The sequence below is a fragment of the Dipteris shenzhenensis genome, chromosome 26 (assembly GCF_047967505.1).
Source record: "Dipteris shenzhenensis isolate YYH24624 ecotype China chromosome 26, Dip_SZ_1.0, whole genome shotgun sequence".
Taxonomy (NCBI): Eukaryota; Viridiplantae; Streptophyta; class Polypodiopsida; order Gleicheniales; family Dipteridaceae; genus Dipteris; species Dipteris shenzhenensis.
The window spans coordinates 9,157,460-9,183,112 of record NC_141621.1 but is presented as its reverse complement, the minus strand read 5'-3'; the positions used below and the strand labels follow the sequence as shown (position 1 = coordinate 9,183,112).

The following is a 25,653-nucleotide window of genomic DNA, read 5'->3' as shown; positions in this document are numbered from 1 at the left end:
GTTCTACAAAATGAGAGCAGCACTTCAGAGGGGGTGAAGCAGCTTCCCTCCCCATATTTAATGCACTTGAGCCAATCAATTTGGAGCTGCAAGCTCTGCAAGCTATTCAACTACCCTTTCCTCAGTAAAAAGACCTTATTGATGAGCGTTCAGCCAAGCAAACCTTCTTACTCAAATATTTGCCCGTGAACATGCATCCTTTTGACAGTTGCTGGCTTGCGTGACTGCTCTCTCAGAGGGCTGCTGCTGATGCTATTGATGCTCTTCCCCTTTTATAGGGAGGTCAGCCAACTGTCAGCCTGGCCAACCCTGTTCTAGACTGCCTCGACCTGACATGTGGCAGTCCACTGCTGCTGTCCTGCCTACCATACGGCCATGTGGCAGGTCTGGTTTGGCTGCTGACCCGTCCAATCTCTGCACCTGCCTCTGCTGCGCTGCACCTGCTCCAGATTCTATGCAGACTTCCATACAGCCTGTATGGACTGCTGTACTGGTGCACCTGTGTGCACGTCTGTCCTGCTGTGATTGTGTTGTCCTGCTCAGCAGAGCTGCCAGCAAGGCAGCCTTGCCATGGGCTGCAGAGCTGCCAGCAAGGTAGGCATGCCATGGGCATTGGAATAGAGGGTGACGCTGAAGCCAGGTCATCAATAGACCGGCTACTAACATCTGGTGGGCCAATTTAGCACCCGGGACTTCCTGTCTATATCTTGTACTAAAATGGCATAGTCGTGCCAATTGAATACTGCTTGGTGGTCAGCAAGCCAAGGTGCACCGAAGACGGTTGAGTGACAATGAATGTTTACTTCTCTGCCATCCAAGCTGATGTGGAGCTCGACATCTTAGGCTATCGCTCTGAGAGAACCCCCATACTCACTGTCAGCTGTTGTTGGCTTGCTGTCGGAGGTGTTGGTGGTCTTGGAACTCAGATGCAATTGAGGTCTTTTGATACTTCTTCTTGAGAAGGCCTTTGGGTCCTTGACCCTTGTTCATGAGCTCAAAATTCTGAGCATGCTTCATAAGCATTGTCATTTTAATTGAATTGCAGTTTGGAGTGTTGGAATGGTCACCTCCCCATCTGTAAGCCCCCATATGAGGAGAGCATGGGGGAGGGAGACCTAGGGCAGTACCCCACAGAAGAAGAAAGAAAGGGGCTGCCACATGGACAGCATCATGGCTGTCATGTGGGCAGCACATCTAGAGAAAACCCCAGGTGGCACAACTGTACGGAGCAGTACGGAGGGTGTGCAGACACGGGACAGGTGGCTTGCAACTGTACGAAGCAGTACGGGGCTGGAGAATGGGCATCCAGGAGGTCAGGAGCAGCAGCAAATAGGGCTGCCCAGGACTGACCCTGGGAGGGCATATTTATAGCCCATATGGGACAGCCAGACAGGCCTGCATAGGGGCTGGGACCCTGCCTTGAAGTGAGGGCCAAAGCCCTAGTTTTGTGGGCCAGAGGCCCTAGTTATGAGGGCCCTTTTTAGGGCAGTTTTATAGCAGCCTGGTCGGCGTGTTTGGGTCGGCCAGTTTGAGGCTGCTGGTCGGTTTTTGGGGCAGGCCTTGTGCCCTATAAAAGGAGGGCCTCCAGCCCTCATAAATCATTCTCTGGAGCAGCCCTCTGACAGCAGACAGGAGCAGCAAGAAGGCAAGCCTTGGGCCTATCCACAGGAGGTGAAGGTGACCCTGAAGGAGCTGCAGACTGAGCTTGAGTGGTAGCCCACCTAGGCTGGTTTCCAGACAGCAAGGTGGAGAGGATGGTTTTCGATGGAAAGTTTACAGACGCTCGAGGTGGAGCACGCGGGCTCAAGTCTAGAGATAGCCAGCAGATAGGAGAAGTACCTTGTGGTAAGATCAGAGGACCACACCATTGGTGGGACTCTGGATCTCTCTCTTTTGTATTGTGTCCATAGCTTTGGACGGAAATATATTATTTTGGTGGTTTCTCTATCTGACTGGTTCATTGTCTATTGATGAGTCTGCACATCTATTTTATGCACACAAGTTAAGAAGTTTGTGATTCCACACCCCACACCACACTGTGTGAGCTCCTGGGCATGACTATCAGTCTTCCACTGTGTGTACCCTCTGTTGGGTCATTTCTAACATGGTATCAGAGCCCAAGTAGGAGGCTCACAGGTGTGGGATCCTGAAGGCAGGGACCTTGCTGAAGGACGACCCTGATTCAGAAACTCTAGGGAATCGACTTCCACGACTGGAGGATTGTGCCCTTGCGAGAAGGAGGGTGACTCAGGTTCAGTCAAGTACGTTTAGAGTTCTGGTCTACTGAAATGAGTTTGGTTGACGTTGCTGTGTGGTATAAACAACAGAGATGTTGACCTCTACAGCCTCTTAAGCCCTTGCTCTCCCTTCCTCCTCCCCCGATTTTCTCTCATTCACTATCCCTAACTTTGGAGAGTCTGGGAAACTGGACGGGACCAACTACTTGATCTGGAAAGTGAAGATCCGAAGTCATTTAGTGGCTCGGAAGTTGTGGAAGCTGACCACGAGAGTGGAGGTGAAGCTGGAGAACATGGTGGACAGGCAAGGGGAGATAGTCATGGCAGTAGATAGAGAGGAGCTCGAAGCTTGGGAAGATACAGATGCCCATGCCCTGGCATTAATCGTAGGGACTACGGCGGACTTTGTTCTTTCACACTTCCAGCCCATGATAGGGGCCGGGGCCCGTTTGTGGTCCAAGGGATGGCCAATGCCATGGCTGTCCCATGGACAGAGCTGGGATGGATCGGAATTAAAACAAGATGGATCTCCTGCCCACATGGCAACTAGTATACTGTCCATGTGGTCGCTCCTCTATCCCTCGTCCTTCCCCTACACCCCCTACAGGCATCACTCCCCCATGCTTTCCTTATATGGGGGCTTACATGTGGAAAGTTGACCCCATGTCTCCAACACCCCCTCTCAACGAGCCAATCTGAGTTTATAAAGTTTAGAGGGTCCCTTCAATCATGTCCAACCAATGCTTTTGTATAATTTTATATCCATGATAATCATCGGTTTCCCCCCCCACTCAAACTGTAATCCATCTTCAGCAACAGTCCAAGGGTAGCAGCTGATCTTGGAATCCATCCTTTGGATGATGTATATGTGATAATTCTTTCTATCTTAAATGGTGCGTTGCCCCATTAGCTAGATTTAGATTTAGATGCTCGTTTGGGAGAGACTAAAATGAAATCATTTAGACTTCACAAGCAGTTGTAGCTTGAATGAAGAGATTTGGACTACTTTTTGATTAGCCTTCTCCTTTAGTGCTAGCCTTCATCATGGCTGAGTTTGCCCTTCACCTCCGGAGTGCTGACAGAAACTCAGTACATGGTCTACACCCACTGTTGGGCGCTGATGACGTCAGTGGGGATGTCATAGTAGCTAGTCCCTGCTATGTGTGATGGAGTTTATGGTTTTCAATCTTATGAGTGACTATCGTGAGATTGAAATTGTACTATGTTGTGTTTTTAGAGGATGAGTTTGGGAATGTTCCTGTGTTCAACCCTTGAATACATCAAAATAATGCTGTATGAACATTGATATGCAATTGAACTTTCTAACCTTGTCCATCGTATCATTACCTCTCTCTCAATGGAAAGCTCAAGATATGCATTTTTATAATATCAACCCGTATGTCTGGAATATCCTTCTCATATGTGACCATGTGAATGTCTCAGTTTTAAAATCCCTTCGACAATGTTTACTATTTAAAATCATGCTAGAATCTACTATTTTGGTTCTTACTGTAACACTTACCTCTGGCTTTTTCAGTTTTTCAAATCCTATCCATTGACAGCTCTCTTGCTTTAGGTGATCAACGAATGCATTCCTTGCATGAATTTCACTGGGACTTTCCTGTTAAGGAGGTTCGCTTATGAATTTGGATTGATTAAGTATGAAGCTTTGCTTTTTCCATCTCAAAGCTATGGAAATGGGCAACTTGCTCGTGTTTTTTTTGTTTCAAATGGAAGAATGAGCAAGTTTATAATAAACAACCCCTCAGATATATATTGAACGGCACTGAATACAAGAAGACCTTGCTTGTTTTTAAGAAATATAGACCAAAATGCTTGCATATGTCGCAAAATAGTAGCACATGCAAATAAAAGGATGTCAAATGTTCTCTTGCTTCTTGAAGTGTCTTCTGGCTCATTTGATCTTATGTAGTAGGTGATACAAATCACGTTCAAATGTATTCTTCTATATTCATCTTCATCTGAGCTGGCATTTATGGTTCCCAGATGTGAAGTTCCTGAAGAGTTTCTATGAGGTTCATGAGCAGGAGCTATGTTTTGATTGGTACAAAGGCATATCAATGCGAGTGCAAAGTTAAGTGTCCATGCTACTGCATATGTCAGGAGCGTCTTCTGCAGTGTTGTTTCAACAGTGTTTTTTCTATGCACAGGTCAAAGTTGGGGTACTAGGAGCTGAAGAGTGTGGGGAAGTAGAAGAATGGTTCAATTACCGTATGTCTAGAGCAGCACCTGATGTCTGTGCTGTCTTTCTTGGAAGCTTTGTTGCTGATACAACTCGGGCCCAGTTCACAGAGGGAGGGAAATGGCTGGTGTGGAAGTTTGAGGTATGCGTATTCAAGTAAAGCTTTTATCTTCAATCATGAGCTGCTGGGTGTGTTCAAAAGTACACCATTTTCAAAGCTAGATAGGATTGCCTATGGTCGTTGTGGTTGTTGAAGGGACATACAACAAACTAAACGCCCGTAAAGTGGCAGGCGAGTTGAATGCTGAGATGAAGTAGATAATTTTCACTAAATTTAATACGTTTATCATTGTCTAGAAGCTCTGTAAGATCAAGCATGTGAGCTTGAAAGTGAATCATTGGGAAATGATTTATGAGCAACCCTGAAGTTTGTAGAGACATGTAAAGCTGGATCCAGACACAGCCTACAGCAAAAAACTTCATGTGCTTGCAACAAGACCGTGTTAGAAATTACCCAACAGAGCGTACGCACAGCGGAAGATTGATAGTATTGCCCAGGAGCTCACACAGTGTGCGTGTGTAGTGTGGAATCACAAACTTCTTAACTTAATGTGCATAGATGTGCAAGCCAGTAAATAGACAATGCTCAAAAACAAATATAGAAGCAACTCTTTATATTTCGGTCCGGCCACAAAATAGGACAGGGTACAATACCAAAGGTTCTCCTACTAGATGTCAAGCACTTCTAGATCTCTGAGCCCGCGTGCTCCACCTCGAGCAAACGTAGACTCTCTGTCTAGATCCCTTCCACCTTGCTGTCCGGAAGCCAGCCTAGGTGGGCAGCACCTTGAGCTGAGTCTGCAGCCCTATGTCAGCCTCCTTCTCCTCCTGTGTGTAGGTCCAAGGGTGGGCTTGCTGCTGCTGATGTCTGCTCCCCAACTTCTGCTCCAAGTGATGTATTATGAGGCCAAATGCCTCTCCTTTTATAGGCCCCCAAGGGGGCTGGCAAAAACCGACCAGCCTGCCCCAACCTGGCCGACCAGACTGGCTTTGGCTGGCCCTATTAGGGCTCACAAACCAGGGCTTCTTTCTAGGGCCTTGGCCCTCCAATCAAGGCAAGGGCCCAGCCTATATAAAGGCAGGTCCCTGCCTCACGGCAGCCTCCTTTGCTGCTCCAACAGGCCTCATCCAGCCCCATAAAGTATCGTACCCTGCTCCGTACAGTTGCGCCACCTGTCCCGGGTCTGCACTCCCTTGTACCCTGTTCCATACCCCTGCTGATGTCAGCGCCACCTGTGCGCCTCTATTCGGGGCCTGTTCCAGCCCGTACAGACAGCCCTTGAAGTGCCTCTGACAGGCTGCTGTGCTGCCCACATGACAGCTCATGTGCTGCCCATGTGGCAGCCCCTTATAAGTTATGGCTGTCCTTTCCTCGTAAGGTGCTGCCCATGTGGCAGCCCCCTCCCTTATCTTTTCTGCCAAGGTTCACCACCCCCATGCTCTCCTCATATGAGGGCTTACAGATGGGGAGGTGACCATTCCAACACCCCCTCTCACCGACACATCCAGGCCCAATGCCAACACGTCGATGACGATGCTGCAGTAACTCCTTGGTCGTAGTCCTCTGGAACTTTTCGATGTCAAAATCTTTTCTTGGCTTTTCATCTAGTGGCTCCTGCTCCACCATATCTAGTTCTGCTTCCGCACACCATCCTGGTACATAGGTCCATCTTTGGTAGCAACTCCTGGCACCACCATCTTCTGTCACGTTCCAGCCTTTGAACTCGAGCAATCAAGCCGACACAATCTTCCAGTTGTCCCCCTCATAATGAGTGAACAACCTAGAGTCTTCCAGGCACCATGCTCTGAGGTCTGTTTCAACCCGTCCTTCCTTTGGCAAGGTTTGCAACCAATGAATATTTCCAGATAACCTGGACCATGAACGCTTGCTGAGTTCTCAAGCATGTACTCTTCTGGCTTGAGTACTCTTTGTCCATCACCTTCTAGCAATCTGTGTCCGAGATTTGAAGAAGCACCAATATTTCCCCTTCTGGCTTCGAAGAAGGCCAATTCCTTCCAATCTCGTATCACCTAAGACAAATGAAGAGCAAAGTCTCTCCATAGCATGCTATAAAGGCTCAAATGCAGAATATCAAGTACATACCAGACTGTTGTACTGCCTGTGTGTTTGCTCTGAAAGCAAACCATGTATCTCATCGAGGCACCCACCAAAAGCCTGTGTAATCTTGTACTGTCCTCTTTTGAAGTACAACATCCATTTGACCATGAGATCCCAGAGCCCTTCATGGAATCCATCCTCGTGTCAGTGTCGACAGCCACACACCTGGAAGGTACCAAGCGCTCCATGCTGTCCTTCACCTTCACAAAAGCATCTGACTCCTCGTCGACCCACATCTCTATGTCAGACATCCTCACTGTGATTTCTTGGTCAACATCTCTGACCTTGGTAACACTCGGTGATGTCACTAGGAACAACTTTTCGATTCCACATTTGCTTTGGCCTCTCCCTCTGAATCTGAGTTGGACTCCTTTCTTTTGTTTTTCCGATCCGCCTTTTTCTTTTTGCAGTACTTTGCAAAATGTCCTGGCGTATCATAGTAGAAGCACTTCTTCTTCTGCTTCCTCTTGGAAGTCTCCTCGTCATCAGAGTCGTCTTTCTTGGACTTGCCACCGTTAGACTTGCCCTTTCCTTTGCTAGCGTAATCCTTCGCCAGCAGTGCATTGTCGTCTTTGTCGTTGTTGTAGAGCTTCTCCCGAGCTTCCTCTTGTAGCAGTATGGACCCAACTCCTCAAACGTCAGAGGTTTGGTCCTCTGTGCTGTTGTCACGGTCGTAACATAGCTCTTGAAACTCCGAGGTAGCCTCCTCAGTACCATCAAGGTGAAATGGCATGAGTCTGTCTTCTGACCAACTGCCGCCAGCTGATCTTTCACCACCTTGACCTTCGTCAAGTGGCTATGTACCGTATCTCCTTCTTCCATATCAAGATTGTAGAGTTGATGTTGAAGAAGCAAAATTCGGGAGGTGTTGTCCGTCTCGTACAAATCCTTGAGAGTGATCCATGTCTCTACTGACGCCTCAGCCATCTAGATATGTGGAAGAAGAGAGTCTGCCGTAGTCCCTATGATTAATGCTAGTGCATGGGCATGTCTATCTTCCCAAGCTTCGAGCTCCTCTTTGCCTATTGCCATGAGTATCTTCCCTTGCCTATCCAGCATGTCCTCTGGCTTCGCGTCCACTCCTGTTAGTTTCCATAGCTTCCGAGCCTTTAAATGACTTAAAATCTTCACTTTCCAGATCGGGTAGTTGGTCCCGTCCAATTTCCTAGACTCTCCGAAGTTAGGAATAGTGAATGAGAGAAAATTGGGGGAGGAGGAAGGGAGAGCAGGGGCTGAAGAGGCTGTAGCGGTCGACATTTGTGCTGTTATACCTCATAGCAAAGTCAACCAAACTTAAATTTCAGTAGACGAGAACTCTGAACGCACCTGATTGAACCTGAGCGACCCTCCTTCTCGCAAGGGCACAATCCTCCAGTCATGGAAGTCGATTCCCAAGAGCTTCTAAATCAGGGTTGTACTTTAGCAAGGTCCCTACCTTTAGGCTCCCACACTTGTGAGCCTCCTCCTACTTGGGCTCTGATACCATGTTAGAAATGACCCAACAGAGGGTATGCACAGTGGAAGACTGATAGTATTGCCCAGGAGCTCACACAATGTGCGTGTGGGGTGTGGAATCAAAAACCCACTAACTTAATGTGCATAGATTTCCAAGCCAGTAATAGACAATGCTCAGAAACAAATATAGAAGCAACTCTTTGTGAGAAGGTGGGACTGATTGCTACTGAGATTGATCATGGGCTGAGAGTAGAGGTGGCAAATGGACAGCATTTGATCAGTAAATTTTGTTGCCAAGATGCAAGGATCAAGCTCTTTGAGGATTATGAATTTGCTGGGGATCTCTTGGCATTAAACATGGGCCCAATAGATGCTGTCTTGGGCTGCGATTGGTTAATCTCTTTGGGTAAAATCAGCATGGATTTAAATGCCTTGTCACTCAGCTTTGTCCTCAAGGGTAGACTTGTAGCATTGCATGGCATTGCCACTCCGAAATTGTAGGTCATTTCAATAAGGCAGTTGGCCAGAGAGCTCAGGAAGGAGCATACCCTCTATGCATTGAATGTGTCAGTATCTCAGGGGGGTAGCATTTCCCGTGTTGAGGATTGTGATATGCAGCGATTGCGCTCGGAGTTTGCTATTGTATTTTGTTGATATGCCATCCCAATTGCCTCCCAAGAGGGGCGTGGATCATGCCGTTGTTCTAGAGCCTGGCAGTACGCCCATAAACAAAGCCCCATACCGTCTTTTTAAGCTTGAGAGGGAGGAAGTGGCCGTACAGGTGCGGAAATTGCTTGACAAGAACTTCATCTCTCATAGCACTTCTCCTTTTGTCTCCTCGGTGTTGCTGGTGAAGAAGAAAGATGGATCGTACCGCATGTGCATTGATTACAGGGATCTAAACAAGGCCACTATCAAGAATATGTTTCCAATACCCAGGATAGATGACTTGTTGGATGAACTCAAGGGTGCTTAGTTTTTCACAAAGATAGATTTGAGGTCTAGTTACCATCAAATCAGGGTGACAGAAGGAGATGAGCACAAGACAGCCTTCCACATAGAACGAGGCTTGTGTGAATTCAAGGTGATGCCTTTTGGATTGACTAATGCACCGGTCACCTTCCAGGCGCTGATGAACAAGATATTGCAGCCACTTCTTTTCAGATGCATGCTAGTTAAATTTTGAGGATGCATCAGCTTTATGCAAAAGCCAGCAAATGCACTTTTATGGCAAAGGACTTTGAGTACTTGGGGCATATTGTGAGTAGACATGGCATTCGGGTGGATCCCGCGAAGGTGAAATGCATCAAGGATTGGCAAAATGCCACCCATTTGAGAGGATTTTTAGGTCTTGCTTCCTTCTACAAGCACTTTATTCGAAAATTTGCCAAGAGGCAGCAACTCTTATTGACCTCTTGAAGAAAGTTGCTTTTCGGTGGTCAAAGGAAGCACATCACAGCTTTGAAGACCTGAAATTCGCTCTCACTCATGCACCTGTCTTGGTATGCCCTGATTTTTCACATCCTTTCATTGTGGAGGTAGATGTCAGTGGCAAAGGATTGGGGGCTGTTCTTAGGCATGAACATGGGGTAATGGCCTTTGAAAGCAGGAAATTTGATGCCAAAGAACTCAATTAAGAGATGTTGGCTATCTTGCATGCTTTCAAGAAATGGCTCCACTATTTGTACGGGAGTAAAAATTAAGGTGAAAACAGATCATAGGGCACTTAGATTCTTCGTCACCCATCCAAATTTGTCATATAAGCAAAAGAGGTGGTTGGCTGCAGTCCAATCCTATGATTTTGACATTTAGTACAGAAAAGGGAAGAAAAATGTGGTTGCAGATGCCTTGTCTAGGATGTGGGCTTCCAATTTGTCTGCTATCTCTACCATATATCAGGAGTGGATTAATGGCATTTGAGAAGAGTATATGCAGAATTCTATGGCAGCTCCCATATTTTCAGATTTGCAGAAGCCTTCTAGTCAGGGTCATCCGGAATTCAAATTGCATAATGGGCTGTTGTGGTGCCAGGATAGGATTTATGTAGTGCCAGACTCAAAATATAGACAGTTGGTTTTGCAAGAAATGCCCTCCTCTCCCATGGCTGGACATGCGGTTATCACTAAAACATATGAAAGATCAAGCAAAGCTTTACTTGGGAAGGCATGTGGAGGGATGTGGTTGAATACGTGGCTGAATGCTTGCCTTGCCAACAAAATAAAGTAGCAAATTACCCATAGGTCTCTCGAAGCCATTACCCATTCCACATAGCAATAGATTTCATTGCAGGATTGCCTTCTGTAGAGAGGGGATGGGACAACATCTTTGTTGTGGTGGATAAAATGACAAAACAGGCCCATGTCATACACACTAAGACCTGGTATTCAGCATCACAGGTTGCTTGGCAATTCAATGAGCATTTCTTTAAGCATCATGGTTTCCCTCAAGAAATTGTCAGTGACAGAGATGCAATATTTATGGGTCACTTTTGTAGGAGTTATAGACTGATGGACAGTTGGAAAGGGTCATGATACAGACCCTGTTGGTTTGATGCTCTCCATTGGCATGAGCCCGTTTGAGGCAATATATACGGATGCATGGTCGGGATGCCTTCTTCAATTGCTGACATGGCTGTGAAAAATTAGCAAGCACGGAATGACTTGGAGAGGATGGATGCCCTTCTACAGTTGGCAAAAAAGAATATGCAGGATGCCCAAGCCAAGCAGAAGAAATATGCGGATGAGCGTAGGAGATATTTGTCTTTCAAAGAGGGAGATTATGTGCACTTGCATCTCCATAAGAATGGTTATGCCTCACTAAAAGGTAATACCAACACAAAGCTTGCTCATAGGTATTACGGTCCTTACATGATCATTCGCAAGGTTGGAGAGGTAGCATATCAGTTGAAGCTACCCTGTCATGTGCATGGAGTGGTATCTGACATGTACTGGGTACACAAGACTAGCTCAGGTAGCCTGGGGAGGCTTAGAGCTAGGCAGGCTTGATTCTCGGGTTGAGTGACAAGGGTACGAGCTAGTTAGAGGTCTTCGCTATTTTTGGCGCTTGGGGCCCGAGTTTATATAAGGGGCCTAGAGGTTCAGTTCTCAGGGAGCCAATGGGAGCAAGTCTCGTTCCTAGGTGCTAGGTCTGGATCCTGGATTGAGTCGCGGACGCGCACTTGCATCATAGCGTAGCCCAAGGCCCAGCAGTAGATCCTAGGCTTCATAGCACCACCTAGTGGTATGGGACACCAAGCTGGCTAGGATTTGGATGGGAGTTCGTGCCAGTAGCTCAGCTTGTGGCTCGGAGATGACATCTCCTTATTCGAGATCGCATCCCGTAGATGTCATGGTTGGGTGGTGAGCAACCTGCTCAGTTTTCTCACATTTGGTGTGTTCTTGTGTTTGCTTGCAGATCAGAGGTTTTAGGAGTGTTGGGGTCGTGTCAGTTGGTATCAGAGCCAACTCCTGAGGTAGGAACTTTTATTGCGAGAATTTTGGATGATTTTTTCTCCAGGTATGCCTCAATTTCGAAATTCATGTTCATGCCTTGCAAGTGCCTGCTGTTTCTCTTCTCTAGCCTATCTTCTTTTTAGATTAGATTTCAGTCATGGCTGATTTTGTAGACCTCGAGCTTGCGATGGGAGACCAGGATATGAACTACCATGCGGAGGATGACCAGGGTCTCTACGATGATTTGATTACGAAGACAGCCTTCAGTGAATTCACCACTGCTCTCGATGAAAAGTTTGAGCTGGTTAACACGAATCAAACGGGATTGACACAACAACTGCAAGGGATTTAGACTACACTCACACTTTTGACTAGCACTGTTCAAGCGCTCACGCATGTGGATGCCTTGGCTTCAGTGTTAGGTCCAAATATCACTCCAGATTCTTTTCCCGGTGATCAGAAGTCTTGTACCAAGGAGGTTGTTGACACTTGGTTGCATAAGTGGCAAGTACACTTTCAGTTTCACCCTTATCCAGATGACAAGAAAATACAGCTTGCAGCAGGGTATATGTCAGGAAAGGCTTTATTGTGGTGGAAGGAACTTCGACCCAAGGCTGCAACATGGATAGAATTCGAAGGGGTCTTCCGGAAAGAGTTTCTGAAGGAGGAGGAAGATTACGATATCATAGGCAAGCTCAAAGCCCTCGATATATCCAAGCTGAATTTGATTTTTGAGGTTTATCTTCAGAGGTTTCGGGATTTGCAGACCAGAGCTACAAAGATGGATCCAGTGACCTTGTTAGGTTTCTTTGTGGATGGTTTGCCTGACTCGTACAAGTTATAGATCAAGAACAACAAGTGTACCACTTTGCAAGAGGCCATGAATTACGTGCGCATCTATGATGATACCATGGCCAGCGCAAAGGGAATTACATTTGCTGACACGGGTGGGAAGAACAAGAGGAAGTTCTCCCAGTCTACTACTAGTACCGGGGAGTCGAAGTCTATAGACAACGCCTCCAAGAAATATTTGACTTAGGTGAAGAATGGTCGTGTCTGTTTCCTTCGTACATTGAAGTTAAAGAAAGAAGGACATTGCTTCATGTGCGAGGAGCGGGGCCATACTAGGAATGATTGTCCTAAGTGCAAGAACCAGATGCAAGCGCCGGGACTAAAGCTCCATGCTGGTCCATGTACCAAAGCTAAGGGAGCTAATCAAGTTTTGATGACAGGTATTTCTGTAAATGTCATTACCTGCCCACTTTCTTGTAATTGCACTTTTAATAATTCGTTATTTGGTTCCCATGATCTTTTTCGAGTTTATGGAGAAGTTAGGGACCAAAGAGTTCACATTCTCTTTGACTCGGGCAGCTCTCATAACTTTGTTAATTACAAACTTGTGTAGAAGATGGGACTGTCCACGATATCTAGCGATCACACCTACGAGATGTAGCTTCTAGCTGGGAAGCAGTTTTGGAATCGCAAGATTGAGATACTTTCTATGCGGATTCAAGACTACACAGCTGCTCTAATGTGCTATGTTCTATTCGGATTCAAGACTACACAGCTGCTCTAACGTGCTATGTCATGCACTTCGAACATGTGGACTTGTTATTCGGAATTGAGTGGTTTAAAACCCATGATATTCGGATTGGATGGAAAGAGCATACCCTTTCTTTTTTGGATAAGGAAACCCAATTTTGTATTCAGTGTGATAATATTCCCTCTTCTCAGGGACCTATTGTATCTGCGATGCAGCTTTTGAATATAATAAACACTTCTCATTATGATGTGTATCAGTGTGTTTTGATTCCGCTTTCTTCATTTGTTGTCTCTGTTAATAACAAGAATGATTTAAGCGTGTTTGAACATCGTGAATTGAGAATGTTATTGGATGATTTCATGGATGTATTCCTTGCTCAACTGCCGGAAGGTTTACCTCCAGAAGGGGCAGTAGACCATCGCATAGATTTAGTACTGGGGCTCAACCTATTAGTGCTCCACCCTATAGGATTAGCCAGCTTGAGGAGGATGAGTTAGCTTCACAGCTACAAGATTATCTGAATATGGACTATATTCGCGCAAGTAAATCATCTTGGGGAGCACCTGTCCTCTTAAGAAAGAAGAAAGATAATTCGTGGAGAATGTGTATAGATTATAAACGATTGAATAAAGTGACAATTAAGAATCGATACCCTCTTCCTCGTTTCAATGATTTGATAGACCGTTTGGATGGAGCGAAGTATTTCACTAAGATTGATTTGCATACGGGTTATTACCAAATCCGTATCTATGCTAAACACATAGAACCGCATTCCGAACTAGGTATGGCCACTATGAGTTTCTTGTATTACCTTTTGGTTTGACCACTGCTCCTGCTACTTTCCAGCAAATGACGAACGATTTGTTCCGAGATTTTCTAGGCAAATTCGTTGTCATGTTCTTAGATGACATCTTGGTATATATCCGAACGCTATATACCAAGATGTCATCATAATCGAACGCCATATACATAGATAGAACCGCATTTGAACTAGGTATGGCCACTACGAGTTTCTTGTATCACCTTTTGGTTTGACCAATGCTCCTGCCACCTTCTAGCAAATGATGAACAATTTGTTCTGAGATTTTTTGGGCAAATTCGTTGTCGTGTTCTTAGATGACATGTTGGTATATAGCCGAACGCTAGAGGACACCTCCGGATTGTCCTAGTTATTCTAAGACAGCATAAACTCTATGCCAAGATGAGTAAATGTGACTTCTTTATGAAGGGCTCTGAAGGTTTGGAGACACTACTTGTATGGTTCGAAGTTTCTTGTATTGATCGATCACCAGTCAATCAAGTATGTGTGTGATGGGTCTGAATTGAGGGAACAGAAGGCTAGATGGGCAGAGTTAACGCAAGATTTTGATTTTGAAATACGTTATTGAAAGGGTTCACTGAATAGTGTGGCGGATGCCTTAAGTCGAGTCAAGTTTTGAAATGCTATGTCATTTACGGAAATATCCTCAAACTTATTTCAATCCTTGAGAGGGCTTTGCGTAACTGATAGTCATTTCAGTTCTTATCGGCAGAAAGTCCAGGATGGGAGCTCCATGGTTGACCAGAACTGTGCCACCTACGGTATAGGCGGCGGGAGGTCAGTGGATGATTATGAATGGCTTGCTGTTCCGGAATGGAAAGATATTTTGCCAGATGTTTCGGATCTTCGATCCAAGATTCTCTGGGAGTGTCATGATGCTCCTATTGCTGGACATCCAGGTATACATCAGACCCTGTCTCTTGTAAAGCATACTTTTTATTGGCCTAAGATGCGTGCATTTGTCGAAAACTATGTGGTAGGTCGTCGGGTTTGTCAGGTTACTAAGGCCGAACGCCTTAGAAGCGCGGATTTATTACAGCCATTGCAAATCCCAGGAAAGTATTTCCATGGATTTTATTACGGGTTTGCCTAGAACGCGCAAGGGTCATGACTCCACTTGGGTCATAGTGGACCGTTTGACAAAAATGGCTAGATTCTTACCTACTAGAACAACCATCTCATCTATTCAGTTGGCTCACGAGTTTGTGGACCACTTGTTTAAGCTGTATGGTTTGCCCTCTGACATAGAGGGACTCGAAGTTTACAAGTAACTTTTGGACACTTGTTTTTGAGAAGTTGAAAACTACTGGAAGTATGAGTTCCTCAGATCATGCACAATCTGATGGCAGTATAGAGAAGGTCAACTGATTGGTTGAAGATATGCTTCGGGCATATGTTTCTAAGAGATAGTCTTCATGGGAAGATTATCTACCTATGATCGAATTTGCTTATAACAGTGCAAAGAAAGAAAGAAAGAAAGAAAGTTTATTAAAGTTTGGTTACAACCCTTTTATGCTTATGTACGGGTTTCAACCTAAGTCACTAGTTATGGTTGGGTTAAAGGGAATCCAAAATGCTGCTGCAAAGACATTCTTGCAAGACATGCAAGAAATGTTGCAGTTTGCCAAGGAGTCTATTAGAAGTGCCCAAGATTGGGATAGATTTTATGCTAATAGATGGTTCACCTAGAGAGTTCTCTGGAGGAACGATGGTATATTTGCGTATTCCCAAGAAATCCAAGAGCCTAAGTACTCGTTTGGTTCCGAAGTTGTCTCCCAGATATTGTGGTCTGTTCAAGGTTATTAAAAGAATTGGATCAGTTGCATATAAACTAGAATTGCCTCCTGATGTTAAAGTAAATCTAGTATTTCATGTTAGTAGACTGAAAGAATTATTGGGTGCTGATGATCAACTTGTTTCTCCTCAAGAAATAATAGAAGTTACAGATTTGACTTTTATTCCATACGAACCTGAGAGTATTCTTGAATTTCGTGAAAGACGAATTCGTAGTAGAACTATCACGGAATATAAGATCAAGTGGAAGGATCGTGTTGAGGAGGATGCAACATGGGAGACATTACAAAACCTCTAGAGGCTCTAGAGGACATTTTCGAGTTTTTTAACGAACTCAGGAGTGAGTTCTTGGAGGAGGGGAATTACGTCATGTGCACGGATTGGTATCTGACATGTATTGGGTACACACGACTAGCTCAAGTAGCCTGGGGAGGCTTAGAGCTAGGCAGGCTTGATTCTCGGGTTGAGTGGCAAGGGTACGAACCAGTTAGAGGTCTTCACTATTTTTGGCGCTTGGGGCCCGAGTCTATATAAGGGGCCTAGAGGTTTAGTTCTTAGGGAGCCGATGGGAGCAAGTCTCGTTCCCAGGTGCTAGGTCTGGATCTTGGAGTGAGTTGCAGATGCGCGTGTGCATCATAGCGTAGCCCAAGGCCCAGTAGCAGATCCTAGGCTTCACAGCGCCACCTAGTGGTATTGGACACCAAGATGGTTAGGATCTAGTTGGGAGTTCGTGCCAATAGCTCAGCTCGTGGCTCGGAGGGGACATCTCCTGATTCGGGATCGCATCCCGTAGATGTCATGGTTGGGTGGTGAGCAGTCTGCTCAGTTTCCTCACGTTTGGTGTGTTCTTGTGTTTGCTTGCAGATAAGAGGTTTCAGGAGTGCTGGGGTCGTGTCATACCGAGTACCTCCAAGATCCATGATGTTTTCCATGTGTCTTTGCTGAAACCACATGTGGGACAGCATGTCCATGTTCTTCCTGAGTTGCCATCTATGGATGAGGAGGGCCACATCCTCTATATTCCGGAGTGCATCGTGGGTTTCAGAGACCTTGTATTTCGAAACAAGGTTTACATAGAGTATCTTATCACGTGGCGGGGACTCCATGAGGATGAAAATTCATGGCAGCTAGAAAGCATTGTCTACGACCACCTGATCTCCTACTGGGCTGATTAGTAAATGCTGTTTGCTACACTTTTCGGACAGCCACTCTGAGAAATTTTGAGGGCAAAATGTTATGGGAAGGGATGGCTGTAATGAAGGGGAAAAAGGGGTAATTTAGAGAACCTTCTAATGTGGGAAATGTGGAGGCACAATATGTTGGGGTAAAGGCACATTGCCAACCCTTCATTAAAGATGGGACACCTATGACTGTCTTAAGACAGTCATAGGGTAAAACCTAATCCTAATAAAACTAAAGCGTTTGTGGTGTGGCTCATCACTTCACACCCGCACATTGGAGTCTTCTCTCTCTCTCACTCTCTCCCTCTTGCTCTTCTTCCCCCTTCAGGCCCTTCAACTGGTATCAGAGCCACCTTTCCCCTCTACCCTAGCCTAGCCCTTACCCCTTGACCTCTACCTAGCCAGCGCCGTACGGACATACGTCGTCCGTACAGCCGTACGGACGGACTTCGAGCAGCGACGGCATTGCGGGCGCGGGCATCGAGCGTGGGCACGAATCGGGTCAGGGCGCAAGCGCGGGCATCGAGCGTGGGCACGGGAGCTAGCTCGGGCGCGGGCGCGGGCGCGGGCTGGGGCTGTGGCGCGGGCGCGGGCTGTATAGCAGCTGCTAACAGCAGCAGGGCGGCGCCGCGTCACACCAGCAGCTGCACAGCAGCTCTCAGGCGTCGTACATACAGGTACACGTCGTACGGACGCTCGTCGTACGGACTGCCGTACAGTCGTACGGACGACGCCGCTCACCTGCAGGGAGTTACATCAGGGCAAAACTTTCGACATTTTTTGTTTTCCCTCTTCTGGGATTCCGTACACTGCGCAGGTACAGGAAGTTCAGCAGGTGCAGTTTTGTTTTTGTTTGGGGAAGAAAGAGAGGAGAAAGAGCACTCTGCTCTTCATTCCTCTTGATTAAGGATCATTTTTCAGTTCACAGAACTGTGTTTTCTTGAAAGTACAGCAAGTACCTTCATTTACCTCGTGCTTGAGGAAAAGAGAACCACAGTGTGTGGTTGATTGCACAGTTATTTCGTTCTGGGAAGGTAATGCCTTGATTTTGCAAGAGGACATATGCTTTTACTGGGTTTGAATCTCAGTTTACAGGTGAGCAGATCATAGGGCTTTTGCGCGGCAGGTGATGCTTTGTATGCCTTGAGGCAGTGTGGTGCCAGAGAGCACACATTTGTCTTGACTTCCGCAGTGTCGAGGTGACATTTTCTTGCAGGTCACATTTCTTGTGCAAAACTCAGAGAACCTCAGTTGAGCCACGCTTGGCCAGGGCGCATCGAGTTTACTCGGTCCCTAACTGTCCATGGTTGACAGTGCTCAAAAGGTTCCTCATTGAGTGTTTGTACGTTGGGATCTGTGTATGTCATTTCTACACAGGGCAGTATATGCATTACACTGTTGGATAATTTTGTCAGAGAGATTTTCATATTGCATGCTACCTCAGTGTTGAGGTGTTCTTCACTTGGTTCAGGTGTCAGATCAAGGGGCTTTTGCCCAGATTTTGTTTGATAGCACTTGGGTCACCGACAGAGATCTTCAGATGCATTTTATCCCCTTGGCAGAAGGGTGATTGCTTGGGATTTATCCCATTTTCTGTTGCAGGTTTTGTGACAGGCTGAAGTGTCATTTTTTTTTGGGAGTTTACCAAGTGATTTATGCATATTAACTCAGTGCAATACCTCATCTGAGGTGGGAGAAGTGATCAGTACAGTCAGTACAGCAGTGTTTGTGCCTTGTCAGCTGATTATGCACTGTTAAGCACTTATTAAGCAGCTGCAGCAGTCTGACATTACTGTTTTTATGCCTCTTTGAGCACGGTACAGCGTGTCAGAAGGTACAGTCTTTGCAGGGACATTTACTGTTTTGCTGCAGATTTTCCTGACAGTAAAAACAGCACTATTGTGAGTGCTCTTGGCTCTTAATAGAGCAAGTTTTTTTTTTCTGAGAAATCAGAATTTTTATTCAGTCTTTTTTTTACTTCCAGTGAGTCAGATACTTTCCTTATCTGATATGGCATCAGGGGGAAGTGATTCTTCAATTCTGAACATAAAGAAACTGGAAGGAGCACACAATTATGCATTATGGGCAGAACAGTGCTTGAATGTACTTCTATTAAAGAAGATTTCTAAGCCCATAAGGGTGAAGGGTGTCAAGCCGTCTGACATGGCAGCTGATGACTGGGAAGAGCTTGATTTGTCCGCAAGGGCAGCTATCATGCTCACTATTTCTGACACTCTTGTGTTCAATGTTCAGGCTGAAAAGACCTCTTATGGTCTATGGCAAAGGCTAGAAGAATTGTATGCCCAAAAGAGCTCAGCCAGTAAGGTTTATTGGTTGAAGAAGCTGGTTGATCTTCGCATGAAGGAAGGTACAGCTATGACCTCACACTTGAGTGAGTTCAATGCCATCTTTACACAGGAGAAAAAGAAGTGGGAGAAAGCCATGCAGTCAGAAATGGACTCCCTACTTCAGAATGATACATGGGACTTGGTGCAGTTACCTGCAGGCAGAAAGGTTTTGCCATGCAAGTGGGTTTACAAAGTCAAAGTGGATTCAAATGCTTTACCTAGGTATAAGGCCAGATTGGTTGCCAAGGGATTTAAGCAGGAGAAGGGCATTGACTTTGATGAGATCTTTTCCCCTGTAGTCAAGATGACTACTTTGAGAGCAGTGTTAGCTCTTGTTGCTCATGACGACATGGATTTATGTCAGATGGATGTGAAGACAGCCTTTCTTCACGGAGATCTCCATGATGAGATCTATATGAGTCAGCCAGAGGGATATGCTGTTAAAGGGAAAGAGCAGCTTGTGTGTAAGCTCAAGAGGAGCTTGTATGGACTCAAGCAGGCGCCAAGAGAATGGTACAAGAAGTTTGATGCCTTCATGCAGTCCCAAGGGTATCATAGGTGTGAGACCGATCATTGCTTGTACACCAAACGGGCAAAGGATGGCAGTTTGATGCTACTCATTCTATATGTGGATGACATGCTTATTGCCAGTAAATCTCAGCATGAGATTAGTGCTTTGAAGAAACAACTGCATAAGTCTTTTGACATGAAAGACTTGGGTGATGCAAATCATATTCTTGGCATGAGGATTACTCGTGACAGGTCCAAGGGACTTTTGTTTCTGTCACAGAAAGAGTACATTGACAAAGTACTGCAGCGCTTTAAAATGGAGGGGGGGAAGTCTATTAGTACCCTGTTACCTCCACATTTAAAACTCAGCAGTAAGGACAGCCCCAGATCAGATGATGATAAGGCTGAAATGGCCAAGGTTCCGTATGCATCTGCAGTTGGATCTTTGATGTATGCCATGGTTGCCACTCGTCCGGATATTGCTTTTGCGGTGGGAGTCATCAGCAGGTATATGGCAAATCCAGGCAAGCGGCACTGGGAAGCAGTGAAAGGTGTCTTGAGGTATCTCAAGGGTACCAAAGACTTGTGCATATGCTATGGTAGGCAGGATGCATTGGTGCATGGTTTTACAGATTCAGACTATGCAGGGAATGCAGATAACCGGAAATCTATCATGGGTGTCTCGGTTGCAGAAATGCGTTGCACTGTCAACTACTGAAGCTGAATATGTTGCAGCCACTGAGGCTTGCAAGGAAGCAATATGGCTTACTCGGCTGGTGGGAGATTTGGGCAATACTGGAGATATGCCAGTTTTGCATTGTGATAGTCAGAGTGCTATCATGTTGGCAAAGAATCCGGTCTTTCATCAGAAGACCAAGCACATAGAAGTGAAATATCATTTCATCAGGGAGGTACTGGAAGACAAGCGACTTGAGCTTGTGAAAGTGCATACTGATAATATAAGTCCCCATGCACTCCTATTTGTACACTTTTTTGATGTGACATCTAATCGTATCTACTCGACCTGAAATGCAGCATGCCATAGTGTCGTACACCTCCACAATATGTATCATAAGGGAAACAATTGAAACAGTGCTGAAACACATGTGTGTCCCAGGTTTATAGTTTGCCATGTAGCAATAGCTACAGTTCCCGATGTGTTTGGGACATGTCTGAGTTGGGCTTTCGTTGTCCACTAGTGTGTTCCATGGATCTTGCTCTTGGATGCAACTAGGAGAGACTTGGCCTCCATAGACACTTAGTGCACAACAATTGTTTCTTGGTTGGTGTAGCATTACGAATGGGCCTAAACAGAGCTATACATTCTTGAGGTTGACGACTAGAACATTTACCTTAGCTTTTAGACTCAACAGGGGGACAAGATGACTTGCCGTTTTTTTCAAACCACAAGGCCCACGTTCAGTACGGACCTAGCTTCAATAATTGATGATGATTATAAGCACTTCCTTAGGAGGTTCTGGATTTAATAATTACTTTCTATGGCAGGTTATCTCATGTTGAACCCTACTTGTCACAATTGGAGAAGCTCACGACGAGGAGATTTGGTCATAGGTGTCTATGGCGGCATCTCAAGAAAAGAAGAGGTGTTTGGAGGCTAGGTTTATAGTTGCGGAGGTGTTGAAACCTCTTACTAGGCAAAAATGCCATGGAGGTGATGGACTCTTCTTGCTTGCTGACATGCTAGAGCCATTAGGCTGGAGATTAAGGCCAAAAGTTCAACAACTTACACCCTTTAGGGCATCTTCATCCACCCATGAGTCAGCTTTTGGAAATTTTTTTGCTTGTTTGGTTTCTAAGATGGAAGTTCAGGGTGGCTCGGCCTATTGATGAAGCAAGTTTGGCAGTTGTGGTTAGTGGTAGCATGTGAAGACCACATGTTTGTGAAATAAGATACTAATCCAACTCATGAGTTGGCTTTTGGAAAGTTTCTTGCTTGTTTGGAAGTTTAGTCTATTGTTGAAGCGACGCTGGCACTTTTAAAAATCCCCTTTGCTGAATTGTAGTAAAGGAATACTGGTGTAACTCAATCCACATTTCATCTAAGGAACTTCGAAAGGATGATCCAGGTTAGCCATCTTCTTAGGCAGCCACTAGTGTGGTGCAAGTGGATGAAAGCTTTAGCAACAAGTGAGATTAAAGTGGATGAGGGCTCTAGCAAAACCTCGAAGATGACTTGTGGTGCAGCTTGCATATACAACCATTAACCAACAAACCAAAGCCAAAAGTTGTGGCAACAACTTACACTTCTGTGATGAGCTGATGCTCTATAATAGGGACATCTCTCTTTTTTCCTTGCTTTTATTAAAAACTTTGTAAATGGTACAAAGAGTCAGCTGTCCATAAAGTGCTGTAGGAGAATCCTGACTACCTCGCAGCTTGCTTCTCTAGGTCACAAGCTCACTACCTGTGTTAATCTATGTTCGGGTATTGTGCTTCATCTCTGGAGCAAATACTGAACTTCATAGTGGACATTGAATACTGTTTATGCAGTGGTGGATATATGCAAATCAGTGGTTTTATGTTCTTGTTTTTTTGCTTTCTAAGGTTTTCTTTGAATCATCCTTGATGGGGTGCAACCTGGTACACAGGCTTTACCATGGCTGCTTGCGCATGCATGCTTTGTATGGATTTGGAAGCATGAGTTGCAGGCGTCCGTCCTATTTTTTAAGGTCGCAGTTCTTGTCATGTTCATATAGCTGTTTTGTACATGTTTTGGAATAGCTGTGACTACGAGAGCTAAGTGGCTAAATTTTCTATACTGTAATGGATTGTTTTGTTCTAATAAGCTCTTTCATTAGAAGCTTATTTTGGGATGCTTCATCAGGGTTATCATTGTCTCTTTCTTTAAATTTATAACGAGTTCAATTGTTGCAAGTTTGTTTAGTTTTCGGAACATTTACATCATTTGAATATCTATGGGAGCTAATAAAAAACTTGAGGCAAGACATGCTGCAATGCATTGTGGTTGCAATCAAGTCTTTATTTTCATAAGCTTACACTTGGTCACTTATCAGGGCTACGAGGTTGCATTTTTCTTTGCATCTTAAAACTTCATTTGTATTAATTTTCTTTCATTGCTGCCCACTTCTAGCTAACTTTTCATGGTTAGATTTGAAGATAAGATGTTCCAGTGTTGCTGTGATTTTTGTTAAACGATTTTTAAAATGATTTTCTATCTCAAAAGAATTGTCTTCAAGCTTTCATTAGGTGTGGATCGATAAGTCTGTGAAATAGTGACATGGCCCCATGCATGTTGCTGATAAATGCCACAGGAAGTGTGTTATATATGAAATACAGAGGGCAAGGTTCTATCAATAATGTGCAATACTGACAGAAATGTCTTGATACAGGGAGATTCGACATTGGCAGATTTTATGAAGGACCGCAATTTTCCAGAGAATCTTTCCGAGGCAATGTTTGGTTCAGGCTTGAAGAGTCGTGATCCATTGCAGAGAAATGCCTTGATAATAAAGAAAATAACGCGACAGATTATAACTTCATTAAAAAAAGTTCATGATACAGGCATTGTCCATCGGGATGTGAAGCCTTCCAATCTCGTCATAACAAATAAAGGGAAAGTCAAGCTGATCGACTTTGGTGCAGCCACAGATTTGCGGGTCGGCAAGAATTATGTGCCTAATCGAGGAATGCTGGATCCTGATTATTGTCCCCCAGAACTTTATGTCATGCCAGAACAGACACCAAACCCCCCTCCTGCACCTGTGGCAGCTGCTTTGTCACCATTTATTTGGCAGGTGTGTTTCTGTCTAACATGCATGCTGTTTTTTTTTTCAAATCCTCTCTTTTCCTGTGAGATATTGTTGTGGCCTCATAAATTTCAGACATTAAGCCTAGCCTTAAAGCGAACTTTGTGCAAAGTCACTGCGCAGTCCGGGTGAAAATGGAGATGCAATGCTTTTAACTTAAGTCCTGCTTTTGGTCTGACGATTCTTTCCTATACCTACCCCTTGTCACCCTACTGCATCATCTTCAGTTCCCTTCAAACCTTGGCCCCTTCTTTAACTTCCATCTCCATCTGCAGGCAAGCAGAATAAAAGAAGGGCCTTCTTTCAGGATCTTCTAAGCTGTCTTTTGATTGGCTTTGTTCAGCATCTCTGACATACACAGCTATCTCTCAAGCTGCGTTTCTCTGTTGTATGTTTTACAGCTTCTCTGATCAAAGCTGGCTAAAGTGAGAAAAATCTATCTGGCTACAATGCTTGTGGGGTTTCAAATTGCAAGAATGATTCCACTCTTTCCTTGTCTCTTTGGTGTTCCTATTATGGACACCTTTCTGTCTTCCCAACATAAAGAGCTGCAACTGGCCCGTAATTTCTTTGAACCAAAACCATTATTCAGGGAGGGATTCCTATCACTACAAGGTCCATGAAGAATAAAGGCATTCTATGCGCTCCTTGTACTTGATTCACTAATTTATGTTAGACCATCTAGAAGATATAATAAAGTCGAAATGCGACAAACAAAGTACGAGCATCTCTCCATTCCTCCTCGAGCCAAATTAGCCTTGTAGGCCTAGGACTGTTAGTTCTAGTCAGATTTGAGTTCATTTGGGACGCTTAGTCCAGTTAGTCAGCGTATAACTCTTAGTCCTACACTAGGTTAATTATTACGAGGCTTCATATTTATTCTGCAGTCTAAGTGCAGTTTGTTCCTTCTTTTGTCTACTACTCACTGCTTGTTCCTTCCGTTGTCTACTGCTCACTGCAATCTAAGTGCACTTTGTTCCTTCTGTTGTCTACTACTCACTGCTTCCCAACAGTGGGATGAGAGCAGAGGTCGATCCACTATCTGATTCATGTATCTCACTGGTGTTTCCTGAGTCAGTTCTCATTTTGTCATGGACTTGCCTTCCTGTCAGTTGTGTGCTGCCTTAGCTTCTCGTGTCTTTCTCAATCTGCTGGTCAGCACACCCTGCCAAGGCTGGAAACCTGCTCGACGTTGTGCTTCAAAGTATAGAAGCAACTTGCTTCCAGATTTACTGGTTGTCGATTCAGTGCAAGGGGAGCACATCTATAGCAGCGTCATCATTCAGCAAATCAGGCCACTGCCTTTGCTGATGTGGCCCAACTGATTTGTGAGGTTGCCATTGCCCATTTGGAGAGGGCTTTTACTTCACTCTAGATCTACGTCACTCAGTCCGGTCATTGGGTCCGTACAGGATACATGGAATCTGGGTTTTTCTTCTTCTTGCATTTGCTGCACATTGTTGTTTTTTTTTTTTCCAAAGAAAGGAACCTTCTATTAATGCTTGAAAGACTTCATACACAACAGCAGCCCCGAAGGTGCTGAGTATGGGAAAAAAATCAAAAAAGGCTGAAAGAGAAGATTGGCCTGTTCCAGAGAAACCCAGTTGCTTAGGGGATCCCTGATACTGGGGCTAACAGCCAAGTGGGGGGACTATACAACTACCGAATCCCTCGCAAAGTGAAGATGTAGAAAACTCTTGTAGGCCAGGCCTAGCAGAATTGAGCACGCCTCTCGATAGTCGCCCTAGAGCCTGGAGTCCCACGCTCCCAGGTGGAGCGTAGAGTGTAGATGATATCTTGCCAGATGGCGACCAAGGTAGCCGAGGGTGGAACCGGATGCTCACCCATCACGAGACTGCAGCGAGCCACCCAAATGTTCAAACTCAGTGATATTGGCTACCACTTCCCAAACGTTGTCCTCCGGAAAATCTCCTGCGGGTCAGTGTGCATGATGTCCTGCGGATCTCGGAGATGCTGCAACTGTGTGCCTGTCGATTGGGGCCTAGTGGTCTGAAAAAATTGCTTCGTCATCCTGTCCCCCTGTTGTACCCACCTGGCCCGGGAAGAGTGATAGGAGAACTCAGCTCGCCAAATCTCCGCGTCGTGAAGCTCAAGGCGAGCGCTCTCGAACCTGCCGCTAAGC

At 45.3% G+C, this 25,653-nt stretch overlaps 1 protein-coding gene across 2 annotated transcripts in view; it reads left to right on the top strand.

Annotated features, from left to right (window-relative positions):
* LOC147884636 (serine/threonine-protein kinase STN8, chloroplastic-like) overlaps nucleotides 1-25,653 on the top strand; it is a 35,583-nt gene that overhangs the window by 1,676 nt on the left and 8,254 nt on the right. For both annotated transcript variants that reach the window (XM_087397482.1, XM_087397481.1), the window contains exons 2-3: nucleotides 4,409-4,582; nucleotides 23,094-23,498. In XM_087397482.1, the coding sequence (XP_087253608.1) occupies nucleotides 4,409-4,582; nucleotides 23,094-23,498 (579 nt within the window). The remainder of the gene's footprint in view (nucleotides 1-4,408; nucleotides 4,583-23,093; nucleotides 23,499-25,653) is intronic.